This window comes from Neophocaena asiaeorientalis, unplaced genomic scaffold (genome assembly GCF_003031525.2).
Source record: "Neophocaena asiaeorientalis asiaeorientalis breed wild unplaced genomic scaffold, Neophocaena_asiaeorientalis_V1.1 scaffold327, whole genome shotgun sequence".
In the NCBI taxonomy this organism is placed as follows: domain Eukaryota; kingdom Metazoa; phylum Chordata; class Mammalia; order Artiodactyla; family Phocoenidae; genus Neophocaena; species Neophocaena asiaeorientalis.
Window position 1 is genome coordinate 8,151,455 of NW_020174560.1, and position 16,125 is coordinate 8,167,579.

At 43.1% G+C, this 16,125-nt stretch overlaps 1 protein-coding gene and 1 long non-coding RNA gene across 2 annotated transcripts in view; one reads left to right on the plus strand and one right to left on the minus strand.

Annotated features, from left to right (window-relative positions):
- Window positions 1–11,090, plus strand: CUNH17orf78 (chromosome unknown C17orf78 homolog). The gene is given in 9 exon segments (XM_024757686.1): window positions 1–58; window positions 1,278–1,323; window positions 1,325–1,350; window positions 3,063–3,244; window positions 3,247–3,310; window positions 6,037–6,171; window positions 7,200–7,324; window positions 7,923–8,045; window positions 11,013–11,090. Coding segments are annotated over 9 exon segments (837 nt in total).
- LOC112408124 (uncharacterized) overlaps window positions 3,056–16,125 on the minus strand; it is a 25,975-nt gene continuing 12,905 nt past the window's right edge. Inside the window, exon 3 of the long non-coding RNA XR_003004884.1 lies at window positions 3,056–3,134. This is a non-coding gene — a long non-coding RNA (uncharacterized LOC112408124). The remainder of the gene's footprint in view (window positions 3,135–16,125) is intronic.

The window sequence follows — 16,125 nt, forward strand, 5'->3', positions numbered from 1 at the left end:
ATGGATACCATCTTGGTTTTCAGCCTAATCATTACATCCTATGATGCTAACAAGAAAGGTAAGTACTTCTCTAGCCTAGTATTCTGGGAAATCCAAAGAGAAGCCTAGAAAGTATTTAGGGGTCTATTCCGCCAGATAGAGGTACAGCCAATACTTAGCAGATGATGCTTTCTCCATGTTATTCAACTCAGAGAGAGAGCTGTTTCATGGTAAGAAGTCTTCAGAGAGTGTGATGCATTCTTCCATTTTGTTCATGTAACTAACATTAAAATTCCTTTCACTGTTAGATGGCTTTCTTTCCTGCAAAGTACTGTCAGAGTCTCAGTACTGTCATCACCTAAGACTCCTAAATTCATAACCTCTCATAAGATGTTGTCTTCCTTTTTAAAGGCATTACATCCAAATAGATGGGGATGCTCATGGGTGGGAAGAGCTGAGAAAGGGTAGTGCGAGGGTGGAATGGCACCGCTTGCTGCTCTTTGATAACTGTTTATTTAAGACATGATTGGGCTTCCCTGGTGGCGCAGTGGTTGAGAGTCCGCCTGCCGATGCAGGGGACACGGGTTCGTGCCCCGGTCCGGGAGGATCCCACATGCCGCAGAGCGGCTGGGCCCGTGAGCCATGGCCGCTGAGCCTGCGCGTCCGGACCCTGTGCTCCGCTCCGCAACGGGAGAGGCCACAACAGTGAGAGGCCCGCGTACTGAAAAAAAAAAAAAAAAAGACATGATTTTTCAAAGTGTCCTAAACAGTTCATCTCTAAAATTAGCTGACCAAAGTTAAGGCCAAATAGCATAAGGTGCAGCAGTAACAAATTTAACAAATGAAGAAAACTCACAACACCCTGTGAGTTATGTGCCAAAAAGCATAAATAACTATAACCTATCATTTAACCTATCATTCTATGGGAACCCGGAGAGATATCTTGTCCAACGATACACTTATTAAACTTTCAAAAGTTTTAATAGAAGAAGGTAGATAAAACAGGAAGGAGAAGAGATAATAGGCAGTGTTTGAAGGAATGGGTTTGTTAGTCTTTCATTAACTTAGTTAACTCTTTTACCTTCTTTTCCCCTAAGGATAATAGACTGGTACCCAGTTGTCTTTGTACTAGGCTAACTCCCACTTGCGTAAATCTTGAAGTCCTTTTGAGGGAATGTCTGATCTCCCCAAGTGCAAGTTTTATGAGAAGGAACTGCATTCTTCTGTATTTCCCTCTCCAGTGCCCAGAATTCTCAAGAAGAAGTACCCAGTCAACCCTGACCTTTTTTTTCCCCCAGAACTCAGAGACAGCAGCTGCCAAGTGGAACTGCTGCCTGGTCTCTTCCTCTCAAAGGGCTATGCAAATGCGAGGTAGGGAATGGGCCCTTGAAAAATCGTTTTGCCATTCCTGAACAGTTTTACCTTTAAAAGATGCTTGTCTCCCCCAATCCGAGCCCAGATCTCAAATATCCTGTTTAAAAGCTATGTATCCCCCTGAGAGGCTTTCTGGAAACCCATTTTTATCTTGTGGTTTTTAAAAAATTTATGTATTTATTTGGTTGCGCCGGGTCTTAGTTGTGGCAGGCGGGCTCCTTAGTTGTGGCTTGCAGGCTCCTTGGTTGTGGCATGTGAACTCTTAGTTGTATCATGCATGTGGGATCTAGTTCCCTGACCAGGGATCGAACCCGGCCCCCCTGCATTTGGAGCACGGAGTCTTATCCACTACGCCACCAGGGAAGTCCCTGGCAACCCATTTTTAAATGAACTGCTATTGACTCACAGACTTAGAGAACTAACTTACGGTTACCAGGGGAGAAGGGTGTGTGTGTATGTGGGGGAGGGATAGTTAGGGAGTTTGGGGCTGACATGTACACATTGCTAGATTTAAAATGGATAACCAGGCTTCCCTGGTGGCACAGTGGTTAAGAATCCGCCTGCCAATGCAGGGGACATGGGTTCGAGTCCTGGTCCAGGAAGATCCCACATGCCACAGAGCAACTCAGCCCGTGCGCCACAACTACTGAGCCTGCACTCTAGAGCCCGCAAGCCACAACTACTGAGCCCGCATGCTTCAACTACTGAAGAGCCCATGCTCCGCAACAAGAGAAGCCAAAGCCACGACAATGAGAAGCCCTCACACCACAACGAACAGTAGCCCCCACTCAATGCAACTAGAGAAAGCCCACATGCAGCAGCACAGACCCAATGCAGCCAAAAATAAATATATTGATTAATTGAAACAAAAAGTTCTTCAAAAAACAAAAAAGAATGGATAACCAAAAGGACCTACTAGGGGCTTCCCTGGTGGCGCAGTGGTTGAGAATCTGCCTGCCAATGCAGGGCACACGGGTTCGGGCCCTGGTCTGGGAAGATCCCACATGCCGTGAAGCAACTGGGCCCGTGAGCCACAAGTACTGAGCCCGTGAGCCACAAGTACTGAGCCTGTGCGTCTGGAGCCTGTGCTCCGCAACAAGAGAGGCCGCAATAGTGAGAGGCCTGCACACCGTGATGAAGAGTGGCCCCCGCTCACCGCAGCTGGGGAAAGCCCTCACACAGAAATGAAGACCCAACACAACCTAAATAAATAAATTAATTTAAAAAAAAAAAAAAGGACCTACTGTATAGCACAGGGAACTCTGCTCAGTATTCTGTAACAATCTAATTGGGAAAAGAATTTGAAAAAGAATAGATACATGTAACAAAAAATAAATTAAAAAATAAAATGTTCACTTATACAATATAAATTAATTAACTGTTGTTACCTAAGCCGTGGCTGCATAAATCAAAGAGACGGGGTGAGGCAAGAGAAGGAGGCCGCACTCAAGCGGCTCTGCGTTAGAAAAAACAACCTAGGAGCATCTCTCTGGGCTGCATTTACTGCAGTCACCAATCTTCATGGGACCCACGGCAGGAAGGGGGAAAGGCAGGGCTTGTATATTTAGTACCATAGATACATGCTGAGGAAGAACTGAAGGAAAAAGAGAAGAAAGTACAGCAGTGGGCCATGAACGGAAGTGGGCTGGCTGGGCACCATTCAGATTAAGAACTGGCTTCATTTTCCTACCTGGCTTTTCTCCTTCCAGAAGCTCAGACAGAAGCCAAATGGCCCACATTCATCCTAAATCAGACTGTGGCTACCTTGCAGTGTCTTGGTTCTAGGAGCAAAGTGAAAGTCAACCTTGTATATTCGGGAAAAAGGCGAAAGGTCAAGCACACTCTGAAGAACCTGAGAGTCATACTGTTCCCCCGCAGAAACAGCACTGCCCCCCACCGAGCTGTCACCTAACCCTCACATCCAAGGTTCAGATTGGATCCCTTGTGACAGGCAAAGGTGAGATTGGAAAATGAGATTGGAGGTAGGCGCTGCCTTCTGGCTGACGTCCTTGGAGGCAGGTAGAGCTGAATAGCAGCTAAAGCCTCAAGGAAATGGATTAGCCTCTCTCTCTTTAGGCAAATCTATGTAAAATTTTAAAATGTCATTTTAGTGCATGGATTAGGCTCTTTGGAATTTGATTAGTATGAACTGATTCCTATGGTCTGTTTACCCCATGAGAAACTGTGGCATACAAGAGAAATAACATCAAACAAGTGTTTATTTCTCCAATGCTCAGTTTCCATAGCTACAGATGAGCGATTTGACAAGATGATCTAATTTCTAGATATGTAAGCCCAACATCAATATGTAAGGCCTCTCAAATAGCCCTTTCAACCTGCTAGTATTATTACAGAATAATCTCTAAAGGAGATTTCCACTTAAATATAATGTACCTAATGTTCCCTATTTAAAATGAATTATTTTGTAATAAAGCATCATCTCCTAAATTATCTATTTCATAACTTTGCATTTTTTGTAGACCTCCTTAAAGTGGGGGAATTCTTGCTCAAATATTCTTAGCCAAAGAAAAGCTAATATTGCAATTCCATCAGCACTGGGAATAGACTGCTTGTATTTACAAACTTGCTCCACCTTAATACTCAGTTACCCAGCAGATGAGACCTAAGAGATGAGCTGCCAACAGGGATGGACATTAATTTAGAAGCTGGGCAGAACTGGAACTACACTGACGGATGAAAAGCCTATTAAGTAGATTTTGAAACAGTGGCTCCCAGGAGGTGGGAAGACATGCCACACTGAAATCCCATTATCCCTGTGGCTAGAGGGCACAGTTCTTCTATGCAGAGACAGGATTTCTAGGTTTTGTCTCCTCTTTCGATCATAATATCACTCAGTTTGCAAAGTGTTTTTCACACCTGCTTTCTCATTTTTGTTTCCGATCTTCACATCACTCCTGTGAAACAGGTAGACCAAGAATTATTTTATTATAACCATCCTGCAGATAAGGAAACCAAAACTCAGAGAACTTATATGTTACTTTTCCAAAGTGAGAATTATTTATCTTCATCTCATCTGACCCAGAAACACATATGCTGTCACTTCAGAGAACTGACTGGCACTATGCTGAAAACAATGCCACATAATTCTCTTGTTTTTCCTTTTGAGCCTGTTGGCGCTTTGTCTCTGCTTATCTTTGCCAACACTGTCTTCCTGATTAAACAAATCAAGGACTACTTCCCCTATAATTTGTGTACAGTACCTGGTACTCTGCCCACTGGCCTCTGAAGTAAAGAACTGTCATTTTCACACGGACTTAAGACCTGGGAGAATAATTCAGAAAAGTCAAGTAGGACGTACAGATCTCAATTTAATAAGCGATGACAGGAGGCCATTAAAAATAGAATAGGAACCACTGTCGGAACTGGATTAGATCAATTTGGGAGGCACGTGAAGGTGGTTCCAGACCACAGCCAGCATCCATCCGCACCCCATCTTTTCCACAGCTGTTTGAGTCACCATCTTTTCTCATTTGGATTCTGCGAGAGCCTCCTAACAGGTTACTCTGCTTCTCCCAGGCCCCCCACTACAGTCTGTTTCCAACTCAGCAACCCACTGATCCTTTAAAAACAAAGCCATCCGGTCACTTCTCTGCACAAAAACTTGCAACGGATCCCCACTTCAAGCAGAACAAAAACCAAAGTCCTCACACTGGCCTACAAGGCCCTAAGTGATATGGACCCATTTCCTTCAGAAACTCCCTCATCTCCTATGACTGTCGCCTTGCTCACTCCACTGCAATCTCTCTGGCCTCTGTGCTCTTCCTCTAAAACTAAAACATGCCAGACACACTCTGCCCCAGGGCTTTTACACTGTTCCCTCTGCCTAGTTCCCCAGCATCTGCTTGGCTAATCCCCTCATCTCCTTCAAGTCTCAGCTCAATTTTCATCTTCTCAATGAAACCAGCCCATCCTGTAGGTCGCCCAACCACTGCCCACCCGCACCCCTCCGACTGCCCCCTTACCTTTCTCTACTTTGTTTCTTTTCGTAGCACTTATCCCCTTCTAACAAACCATAAAACTTACTGTACTTATTGTCTGCTTCCCCAAGTCCCCCTCAGCCCTCCTTCCCCCTTGCTTGTTCCCATGGTAGAAGGTACCCAGCTGATATATCCGAAGTACGGAAGCAGTCCCTGGCACATGCTAGATAATTTTTAAATATTTGCTGAAAGAATTAAATTGAGGGATACATGAAGCTGGGAGGTCTCCCCTTCTTCCAGCTCCCCCTTTCCCCAAACCTCTCTCAAAGTCGTTGACTTAGACTCCACTAGACACACCTGCCACAGTCATTAAGGCAAATTATGCTACTTCATGTTCTTCCTTGGACTTTGGAGCCATCTTTTTTAAAGAAGGAAACTTTCAGTGGTGCTATACCCTCCATCCTTATTATCATTATGCCCTTACGAGTATGGCCATACTCCTTCACTCTGAACGTACATTAGTCAAAGGCGCCATGGGAATTTAATCCATATCTTATTAGTATCTCTATCCTCATTTATTCTTTGGCATTATTAAGGCCCACACTTTAAACCTATGGACAGATCGATGGGGCCACAGTTAGAAGTTCACATCAGCTGGGTAGAGCTAGGGTTTTGTCAGGTAAAATCAAAGGCAGGATAAAGTTTTCTCAGTTGTCCTTTCATTGTTTCTTTCTTGTTTTATAGCTTTTTTTACCAGGGATCTCCCAGTGTAAGGTCTACCCAGTGATGGGGGCTTCATCAGAGACTTTTCCCACCACTACCACCTTCGTAACTCCTGGGAAAAAAGGAGAGAAAACTACAAGGATTGATGATTTTTCTAGTCCTCTGAAACAAGGTACAGAATAAGTAGAGGTAAGACAAGAACGGAAAGAAAAAGAAACATTTTCAGTCCCAACACCTGCCTGGGTCTCCTAGGATTTTCCTGGAGGTTGAGAAGTTACACAGTTTGCATTAGAAAATCACTCCAAAAAAAAAAAAAAAAAAAAAAAAAAAGAAAATCACTCCATTTCTTATGGAAAAAAAATCAGCTTCTCTATAAAGAAGGTCCCAGAAATGTTTGTAGCTTGACACTATTAATAATCCTTCACCTCCACACAAGTTGAGCTCACCTTGTAGCCAGATTCGGAGACAGCATAAAGGGTATTGGTGTGGTGGGTAATTCCAGCCATCGTGTGAATAGAGAGGCGACATTTAAAGTCTAAGCACTCGTTACAGTGATGACAACAACCAAGAAGCATGTTTTCATCTGCACTGCTTTTACAAAGAGCCCTCCCTAAATTGGCCAGGACTCAAATTCTGTAAGATTTCAGTTTGGGTTACATCCCAGTTCCAAGAGGAGAAATGTAAATATGAGATTAGTAATAACAAGATGCATATGAGCCATGTGTCCCCAAATTTGGCTTATGACCCAAAAACAATGGCAATTTACCTCTGTCCCTCATATGCCCCACTAAATTGAGAAGAGCATAGGAAATGTGATTTGCTAATCCCATACAGTATGTGTGTCGAGGCACAAGGACAGAGACCCTGAGAGGGCTGCTGGTGACAGACTCCCTTGCGTAACTTTTCTTTCCATGAAAGCAGTGCAAGAATCAATCCTACTTGATCATGGAAAAATTCCAAATCCTAGTAAAGGTGACTCTGGGAAGAGGCTGCAAAGGAGGTTAGAGCAGAGCCCATGATGCCTACTCCACTCCTGACTCTGAACTGGAAATTCAGCCTCTGTCTCTGAATCAGGCTGGGCCCCTATTCGTCTTGTGAGCCAGGAGGCCTTCAAGTCAAAAGGTCAATCTTTTCTTTCTCTGAAGTTCTCTTTTCTCCCTTTTCTATTCCTCTCTCTCTTTTTAGACACAGATGAGGACCTAGGGAAGAGGCAGAAATGGAGCATCATGGTCAAATTTCTGATTGCAGTCACCTTGTTGTTCAGGGGAACTGCCATTATAGTGTTCGTCATTTTTGAAGTCCCATGCCCTGTAAGTTTGCTGATGTACTGGGTCCTTGGGCTTGATCTATAAAGACCTCCTTCTGTCCCAGAGGCAGGCTGGCATAATGAGAAAAGCACAGACTTTGGAGTTTGGACACACCTGCCACTCTACACTCACTAGCCGAGTGGCTTTGAGAAAGTTGTTTGCCTTCTCCAACTGCAGCTGCCTCGTCTTTAAAATGGGACTAATGATATTTGCCTCTCATGGTGGTTATGAAGTTTAATGGAGATTCTGTGGGAAAGGCTCCTGGCACGTAGAGGTGCTTGCTAAATGCAAGTTCCTTTCCTCTGCTGTACTTGTACATTCTCTAGGGAGGATAGAGCCAATAGGAGTGTATATTTTCTTTTTCCTTAGAAGAGATGATTTTCAGGAATTCCCTGGAGGTCCAGTGGTTAGGACTCCATGCTTTCACTGCCAGGCCCGGGTTCGATCCCTGGCTGGGGAACTAAGATCCCATGAGCCGTGTGGCACAGTCAAAAAAAACAAGAGAGATGATTTTCTTTAAATGGCCTGATGTGAGGTTTGGAAGATAATCAGATGCACAGCAGCCACCTGAAGTTAATACCAGGTCATTTTCTCCCTTCAGAGCCAATGCCTAGGAGCCAGAGAGCTATGCCAATGCCAGAGGTTGTGGAGAAGGCAAAGAAAGGAAGGCCAGCAACCTGGTGTAGCTGAATCCCAGACTGACTCTCAGCCCAAAAGGGAAAGTGTTCTCTGTATGGCTATTGTCATTTGCCTAGAGAAAATGGGGTTAATATATAAATCCTGGGAGACAGGAAGCTGCTTTAATTATGCAGCAAATGTAGGTAATTCTTTTATGTGTCAGGAAATGGGCAGGTATTTGTACTACTGTTTTCTTAACATCTGCAGGGTCATAATACAATAGGGTACTTATTGAAAATAGCTATTTCTGGGCATCAGATATAATAAATCAGAATGGCTAGAGTGGGACCAGGAATCTTATTTTTAAGATTTTTTTTCACTGGACCACCAGAGAAGTCTCTCTCTTTTTTTTTAGATTTTTAACAAGCTCCCTAAGTAGAGGTGGTTTTACTGTGAAATTAATGAAGCTGAAACTCAGGACCCACGACACCTGCACAAAGGCTTTGAATCCAATTTTGTATTTTTTAAAATCTGTATTCTTTTTCTTTAAAAAGGGTCCCTGAAATTGTAAGAGCTGCAGAGCCCACAACTTACGTCTCCATCCCTGCCCCTGGGTGACTCTGACATACAACACAGTTCAGGAACCACCACACTTGAACACAGCCTGAACACTTGGCAAAGCACCTTCTTTCTTCCCTGCCCTGGGGTTTCCTGGCAGGATTATAAATCCATATTGCACTTTAGTGTGTAAGTCAGACACCACACCACCGGCTCAGCATGGCTGCTTTAAATAGTTTTCCCACCAGGAATGGACTCAGCCTTTGACTACAAGAAAGTGATGGGTGCCTTCTCTACATCTAAAAACCCACTGAAGCAAAGAGATGAGGTCTCCAATACTTTTTTAAATTAAAGAAGGTGGCCACTTTTGTAGAATTACAGCACTGAGAATGGGTCTCAAAGATTATATAGTCCAGGATGGGACACACTCTTTAGTTCCATGTCAACCGCACATATCAATAATCAAGCAGAGGACTTCCCTGGTGGCGCAGTGGTTAAGAATCCGCCTGCCAATGGAGGGGACATGGGTTCAATCCCTGGTCTTGGAAGATCCCACATGCCGCGGAGCAACTAAGCCTGTGCGCCACAACTACTGAGCCTGCGCTCTAGAGCCCGTGAGCCACAACTACTGAGCCCATGTGTTGCAACTCCTGAAGCCTACGCACTTAGAGCCATGCTCCACAACAAGAGAAGCCACCACAATGAGAAGCCCGCACACCGCAACTAAGAGTAGCCCCCATTCACCGCAACTAGAGAGAGCCCGTGTGCAGCAACGAAGACCCAATGCAGCCAAAAAATAATAATGATAATAATAATCAAGCATAGTGCAACTAGAAGATGAATACATTCCAGAGGTCCAATGCACAGCATAGAGATTATAGTCACCATATTGTATACTTCAAAACTGCTAAGAGACTAGCTCTTATACATTCTCACCACAAAAAAGCAATGATAATTATGTGACGTGATGGGATGTTAGCTAAAGCTACCGTGGTAATCACACTGCAATTTACAAATGCATTAAATCAACACGCTGGACACCTTAAACTTACACAATGTTATATGAAAATTAAATCTCAATTTTAAAAAATCAAGCATGGGGCTTCCCTGGTGGCGCAGTGGTTGAGAATCTGCCTGCCAATGCAAGGGACACGGGTTCGAGCCCTGGTATGGGAAGACCCCACATGCCGCAGAGCAACTAGGCCCGTGAGGCACAACTACTGAGCCTGTGCGTCTGGAGCCTGTGCTCCGCAACAAGAGAGGCCGTGATAGTGAGAGGCCCGCACACCGTGATGAAGAGTGGCCCCCGCTTGCCACAACTAGAGAAAACCCTCACACAGAAACGAAGACCCAACACAGCCAAAAATAAATAAATAAATAAATATTAAAAAAAAAAAATCAAGCATGGCACTCTTTCCACCCAGGCATGGCATCAATCTTTTTTATCACAGTGCTTTAGGTATCCAATGCCAACTTATTTGTCATCTCTGGTCTAGGTTAATATTTTCTATAATCCTGCTTCTGCTAATGTTAGATGATGAGCCCAGGTAAATCAGTATAATTCTATAATTTAGTGTATTTTTAGTTCTTTAATCCAATCAACATTATCATTTCTACTGAACATTGAAAGAAATAGGCCTGAAGGGGACTAAGAAGTCTAGTCCAGAATTAGAAGAAGCCACGTAACAGCAACTCTGATTGAATTTCTCCCATGAACAAAATAAGATACTAAATGATAAAGGAATTAATTTTAAAAAAGAAATTTTATACACACTGCCTCATTTGAGTCTCATAAAAATCCTGGGAAGTAGCTAGGGCAGGTATCTACATCTTACTGATACTTAAACTAAGGCTTAGAAAGGTTATTGACTTTCCCACGGTCACACACCTAGTGGAAACAGAACTAAAATTCAGGTCTTTTAATTCCTATACTGGATTTATTGGCATATTCATCTCTTCCACAAAATTTTACTGAAAGCCTTCTATGTGCCAAGTTCCCTGCCTTCAAGAGGCTTAGAGTCTATGTTCATAACAGTTAAGCATTTAGAAAGTACATACAGAATCAGATGGGGCACGGTATAATGAGAGTAGAATGGGATTAGTAAAAAATATTTGGTCCACATTGACCCAGATCTTTGCCCCTTCTCAAACAGAGTGAGATTGTTTGGGCCTGATTCCAGGAATGAAGTCGAATCCCTGTGCATCTGGGATCCAAAGTAGCTGCACATCCAGGGCCCTTTCCATTCAAGGCAAATCGGTCAAACAAGGGGTGGCTGGGCTGTTTATTAGGTTATTGGTTTCAACAAACTGTAGGTTCTCATACATAAGTGCACTTTGCTGATACTTCCGCAGTGTAAAGCACAATAACTTTTCCTAGAATTGATGGGTAACAAAGGCGAAATGATGTGCACTTGGAGTTACACAGGGTTTAGTACTAAGCTATCTCTTTGTTGGTACATTAAGAAATACCCATTTGCATCCTTCTTTATCTTTCATATTTCCTTTCAATCTCTAGGTTGGACAAGATGCTCCCAAATCATCAAGCCCCATGAAAGCTGCAGAGATCACTGTGGTCCATGAGACATACTTCTGAAAAGTTCTGCTCTGCCTCCCACACTGAATGAAAGATACTACATTGTCTTCTGCCTACTATTAATCAGTATGGGCAGATTCTTGCTAATCTTACCCTCGTATCTTCAGCAGGGACATTACGATCAGACAGTAATGCCAGGCCAATGAGGGGGAAGCCTGGGCTCCAGAGTTACTCTCATGCCTTTGCTACTGACTTAGCCACAAGCCTCTGAAATTCACTTGGTAATCCCACAAAAAATGGATATTTTTTTCACCCCATCAAATGAAAACAAAAAGTCTTCCCTCTGAGCACTATGAATGGACCCATTACTCTCTTTGACAAAAGGTTTAAACACAGCCTCCAAGGAACTGAGCAAAGCAGCCCTTGGTGTGGCACATTCACCAAGTCCTCGACTGTCCTCTCTGCTGACCTCACGCGCACTGGCTCTCAGCCAGCTGAGGGTGGGGCTCCTGTTTTCCCAGGCTGGCATTCATAGGGCTTTATGACTTAGCCTCTGCCGCTACATGCAGCCCTCCACACACTGGGAAAGGGAACGTGACCCTAAGCGTTCCAAAAGTCCTCCTTGTGACTCATCCCCAAAGCACTTAGGGACTGCGTACAAATAGGATCCAGACTGGGAATTCCCTGGTGGTCTAGTAGTTAGGACTTGGCACTTTCACTGCTGTGGCCTGGGTTCAATCCCTGGTCGGGGAACTGAGATCCTGCAAGCTGTGCAGCGCAGCCAAAAGACAAAAGCAAACAAACAAAATCAAATAGGATCCAGACAAGGTCTGCTGATAATCCAGAATTCCTAAAGTTGGTCTGACATTATACCTTACCATCACAGTGAGCTGCAGACATTCTGAACAAGGATTCCAGAGCAACATGATTATGTGCTCTTTCTCACAGAGGCATGGCTATAAGTCTGACTGACTTAAATGAGTTTGGTGAGAAAGTGAAACAGCTGGTTTTTATTTTAATACTCAATGCAATATTTTACTGTATTTCTTAGCTGTGGTTTCTTCCTTTCCCTTACCTCGGCTAAGAGAGAGTTTAAGAAAGGCTCAGTTTATAGAATTTATTATGAAATTAGATTTTTATTTATACATTGTAATTTTTCATAAAACTCAAAACTATGGATTACAATGCATGACTTTTGACAATGAAACGAGACATCTACAATCTACTTTGTGTATCAAAGAATATTCTACTTGTTTTACCATTATAAATTGTCTTACTTGTGAAATTTTCTAAACATGTTAAGTAAAAAACTGTCAACTAATATATCAATACTTTCAATGTTAAGCTAATTATTACCTAACAATGAATTTTTGCAACAACTAACCTTTTTTTAAAAATTAATTAATTAATTAATTATTTTTTATATTTGGCTGTATTGGGTCTTCATTGCGGTGCACAGGCTTCTCACCATGGTGGCTTCTCGTTGCAGAGCATGGGCTCTAGGCACGCGGGCTCAGTAGTTGTGGCTCGTGGGCTCTAGAGCGCAGGCTCGGTAGCTGTGGCGCACGGGCTTAGTTGCTCCGTGGCATGTGGGATCTTTCCAGACCAGGGCTTGAACCCATGTTTCCTGCATTGGAAGGCGGATTCTTAACCACTGCGCCACCAGGGAAGTCCCCAACTAATCTTAAAAATTCAAAATTACTACTCAAACCTATGTTCTAAAAACTACATTTTGGAAATGTTTTTATTATGATGGTGGCATGAAACAGCTGACCTTAAAATAGAGCTTCAGTGAAAAAGGGACTGGCATGAGGGATACAAAGGGTGTTGTCCTGATTCTTTTCATGCATCTGAAACCATTCCATTTCATTTTGGTGAAATGTGCCTATTCCTAAGTAACTGTTTTCTTAATTCTCTGGTAACAACAACATATACAAATCATATCCTCCTTTCTTTCACTTTAAATACTGTCCAAAAAGGTACAACATCTAGCCTTAAGCCCTGATTTGATATTCAAGCTGACCCTAGAAGAGATGGAACCAAGCATGGATGATGATAGTTTTCAAGGAAGCCCTAGAGATCCTCTAGGTGCCCTAAAGTTCCACAGAGCACGCTTTGAAAATATGTTAGGTGGAGAGGAAAGACCACTGAGGCTGGCATTTGAATAAATGAATATCACCCTCCACTGATTCACAGCATCACCTCCAGTTTATCCTGCCATCTGTGGCTCAGTCTAACCATGAAATAGGGGGAAAAAACCCCACTCCTTCTCAAGACCACTAGGGAGGATGATTAAAAACATTCCATACTTAAAGCTCTTGGTCTAGGACTGATACCTACATTCATCCCCACCTTCCCAGGCTTTATCCACCAGAGAATGTCGTTTCCTTTAGTCCAGAAACAGGAGATAAAACCTGTGGCAGAGCCTACACTCATTAGGTCTACTGCAAGAATATAATTTGGGTAACATGAACAGTGACTTTTCTTTATAGAGATTCACCAATGGAATGGAAATTGTTTATTTTGCTCTGGGGACTTGTTTCCCCAGCCAAAGCAAGGTCCCGTTGAGGATTTTCTGACTCCCTAATCAGTTAACAATTTTGAATATCGTATTCTCTTACCAGTGGAGATCTTTGAAAACTAAAAGATAGAGAGTGGAAGAGAAGGGCGAACTCCCACGTGGACCTTGGGAAGTGACCTTTATTCTTTTTTTCCCTATAGGCATCCTCTGTATTTATTTATTTATTTATTCATTCATTCATCTTTATTGGAGTATAAATGCTTTACAATGTTGTTAGTTTCTGCTGTACAACAAAGTGAATCAGCTACATGTATACATACATCCCCATATCCCCTCCCTCTTGAGCCTCCCTCCCACCCTCCCTATACCACCCCTCCAGGTCGTCACAAAGCATTGAGCTGATCTTCCTGTGCTATGCAGCAGCTTCCCACTAGCCATCCATTTTACATTTGGTAGTGTATATATGACAATGCTACTCTCTCACTGTGTCCCAGCTTGCCCTGCCTCGTGTCCTCATGTCCGTTCTCTGCAGATCACTTCACAGCAGGGCACAATACTCCCTGTCACCACTATAGACTCAACTTGATAAAACGCCATTTCTATGGGGAGCCAATTATTCCTCTGGGAAGTGACTAGTCAGCAAGGTTTTTAACTGCAAATTCTTTCTCATTAAGTTACCACACATTGTGTTTCTGATGTGTACATCCTCATTATCAAAATGTTTAGAAAATACTGCAAAGTAAAAAGAATAAAAGAAAAAAATTATAGCTAATCCTTCTTCCCAGAGATAACCACTACTAACACTTTGAGGCATCTCTTTACAGATTATAAAATATACACATATACATAAAAAAGATACATATGTTACACAAACACCACCATACTCTTCATACCATTTTAAACCTGTCTCCTTCTTTTGGCTAATATATTACTACCATATTTCCAGTTAGCCCAAGTATGAAGTATTTTTTTTCAAGTCTTAGGCTGGAGAGGACTGAAAGTCATTCTACCTTTTGTAAGAGTCTGAGTCACCCCAGTACTTTTTGATAGGCCCAAAGATTAAAGGAGGTAGCTGCTTAGGGCAGAGAAAGCACATTCACAGACACCTGCAATTTAAACTTCTGATGGTATTGCAAAATGACATTCAGTAAATAGCTGTATTTGTGCATGTGTTAAAAGCATGGCTTTATTCAAAGGAAGCACTTAAAATACACAATTTTATATTTCTGTTTTGCCATTTCTTCATTTTTTAAGATCTACCTGTGATTTCAACAATCAAAGTAACTGGGCTTCCCTGGTGGCGCAGTGGTTAGGAATCCACCTGCCAATGCAGGGGACACGGGTTCGAGCCCTGGTCTGGGAAGATCCCACATGCCGTGGAGCAACTAAGCCCGCGAGCCACAACTACTGAGCCCATGTGCCTAGAGCCCGTGCTCCGCAACAAGAGAAGCATCGCAGTGAGAAGCCCGCGCACCACAACGAAGAGTAGCTCCTGCTCGCCGCAACTAGAGAAAGCCCGCGTGCAGCAACGAAGACCCAACACAGCCAAAAATAAATAAATAAAATTTAAAAAAAAAATCAAAGTGACCTAGGCCTCTCTGGGTCTCTGACAGGCCTGAGCAGGCTGCCAGCATCCCTCTTTCTCTGCACACCCAGGCTAGTGGAAGGGGTTACTAACCAGAGAGGGACCTAAGGTGGTTCTAGCCCTACACGTTTTTCTCCCCACCCCTCCCTCCCTCTTATTTTGGAGACTCTTTAAGCACAGTCCAGTAGATTCTGACCTAGAGCACTTTTCCTACATTATGTCCCAAACTAGCCATTTTCCAAGGAAGAGCTGCTATGTGTACTTAGGACTAGCAGTCAGGAGCCCTTCTTTGTTTTGCCCTGTTCAGGTTGATGGTCTTACGGGCCTTCCTCCCCTTACACTCTGATCCTCCCCTCCTGCCTCCACTCTTCCCCTGCATTCTCAGAAAGGATTCCTTTCCCAGAGTTCACACCTGGCCCTCATGCTGCCTCAAGTTGCTCTTTTTATGTATACTTCCTAGTTCTTCTGCTTGAAGCCTGTCCCGTCTGTGTTAACTTTTATTTCTCTACATTACTTTGTATTCAACAAAGCACCATGCTCATAGTAGACATTCAAAGAAATTACTGACGATGTCACACCACTAAATGGATAGCTGAGGGTAGCATAACTGACTTTCTAGAAGAAAATGAGGTAATCTTTACTTTTACATCAAAGTTGCTATTGGTTACCGGGTGCATGCAAACCAATGAGGGCCCAACCTGCAATTGTTGGTAACACTTGAATTCACCTCTCTAGACATTCTTTTCTCTCATGTTTCTTTGTTTCTTCATCTTTCTCTTCCTTCTCCTTATTCCAATGCTTTTCTTTTTCCAACACTTTTCTTTTTCCTTTCCTTCTTTTTCTTTCCCGTTTTCACTGACCCGACTTGCCAGTGATCCAATACAAAAAATGTCTCTTAATCTGCACTCCTTGAATCCATGTCTATAGGATATAAATTTCAATCTCCAGAAGGCTTTTCACAGGCTGACCCTCCCTTACTTGGTGCACCT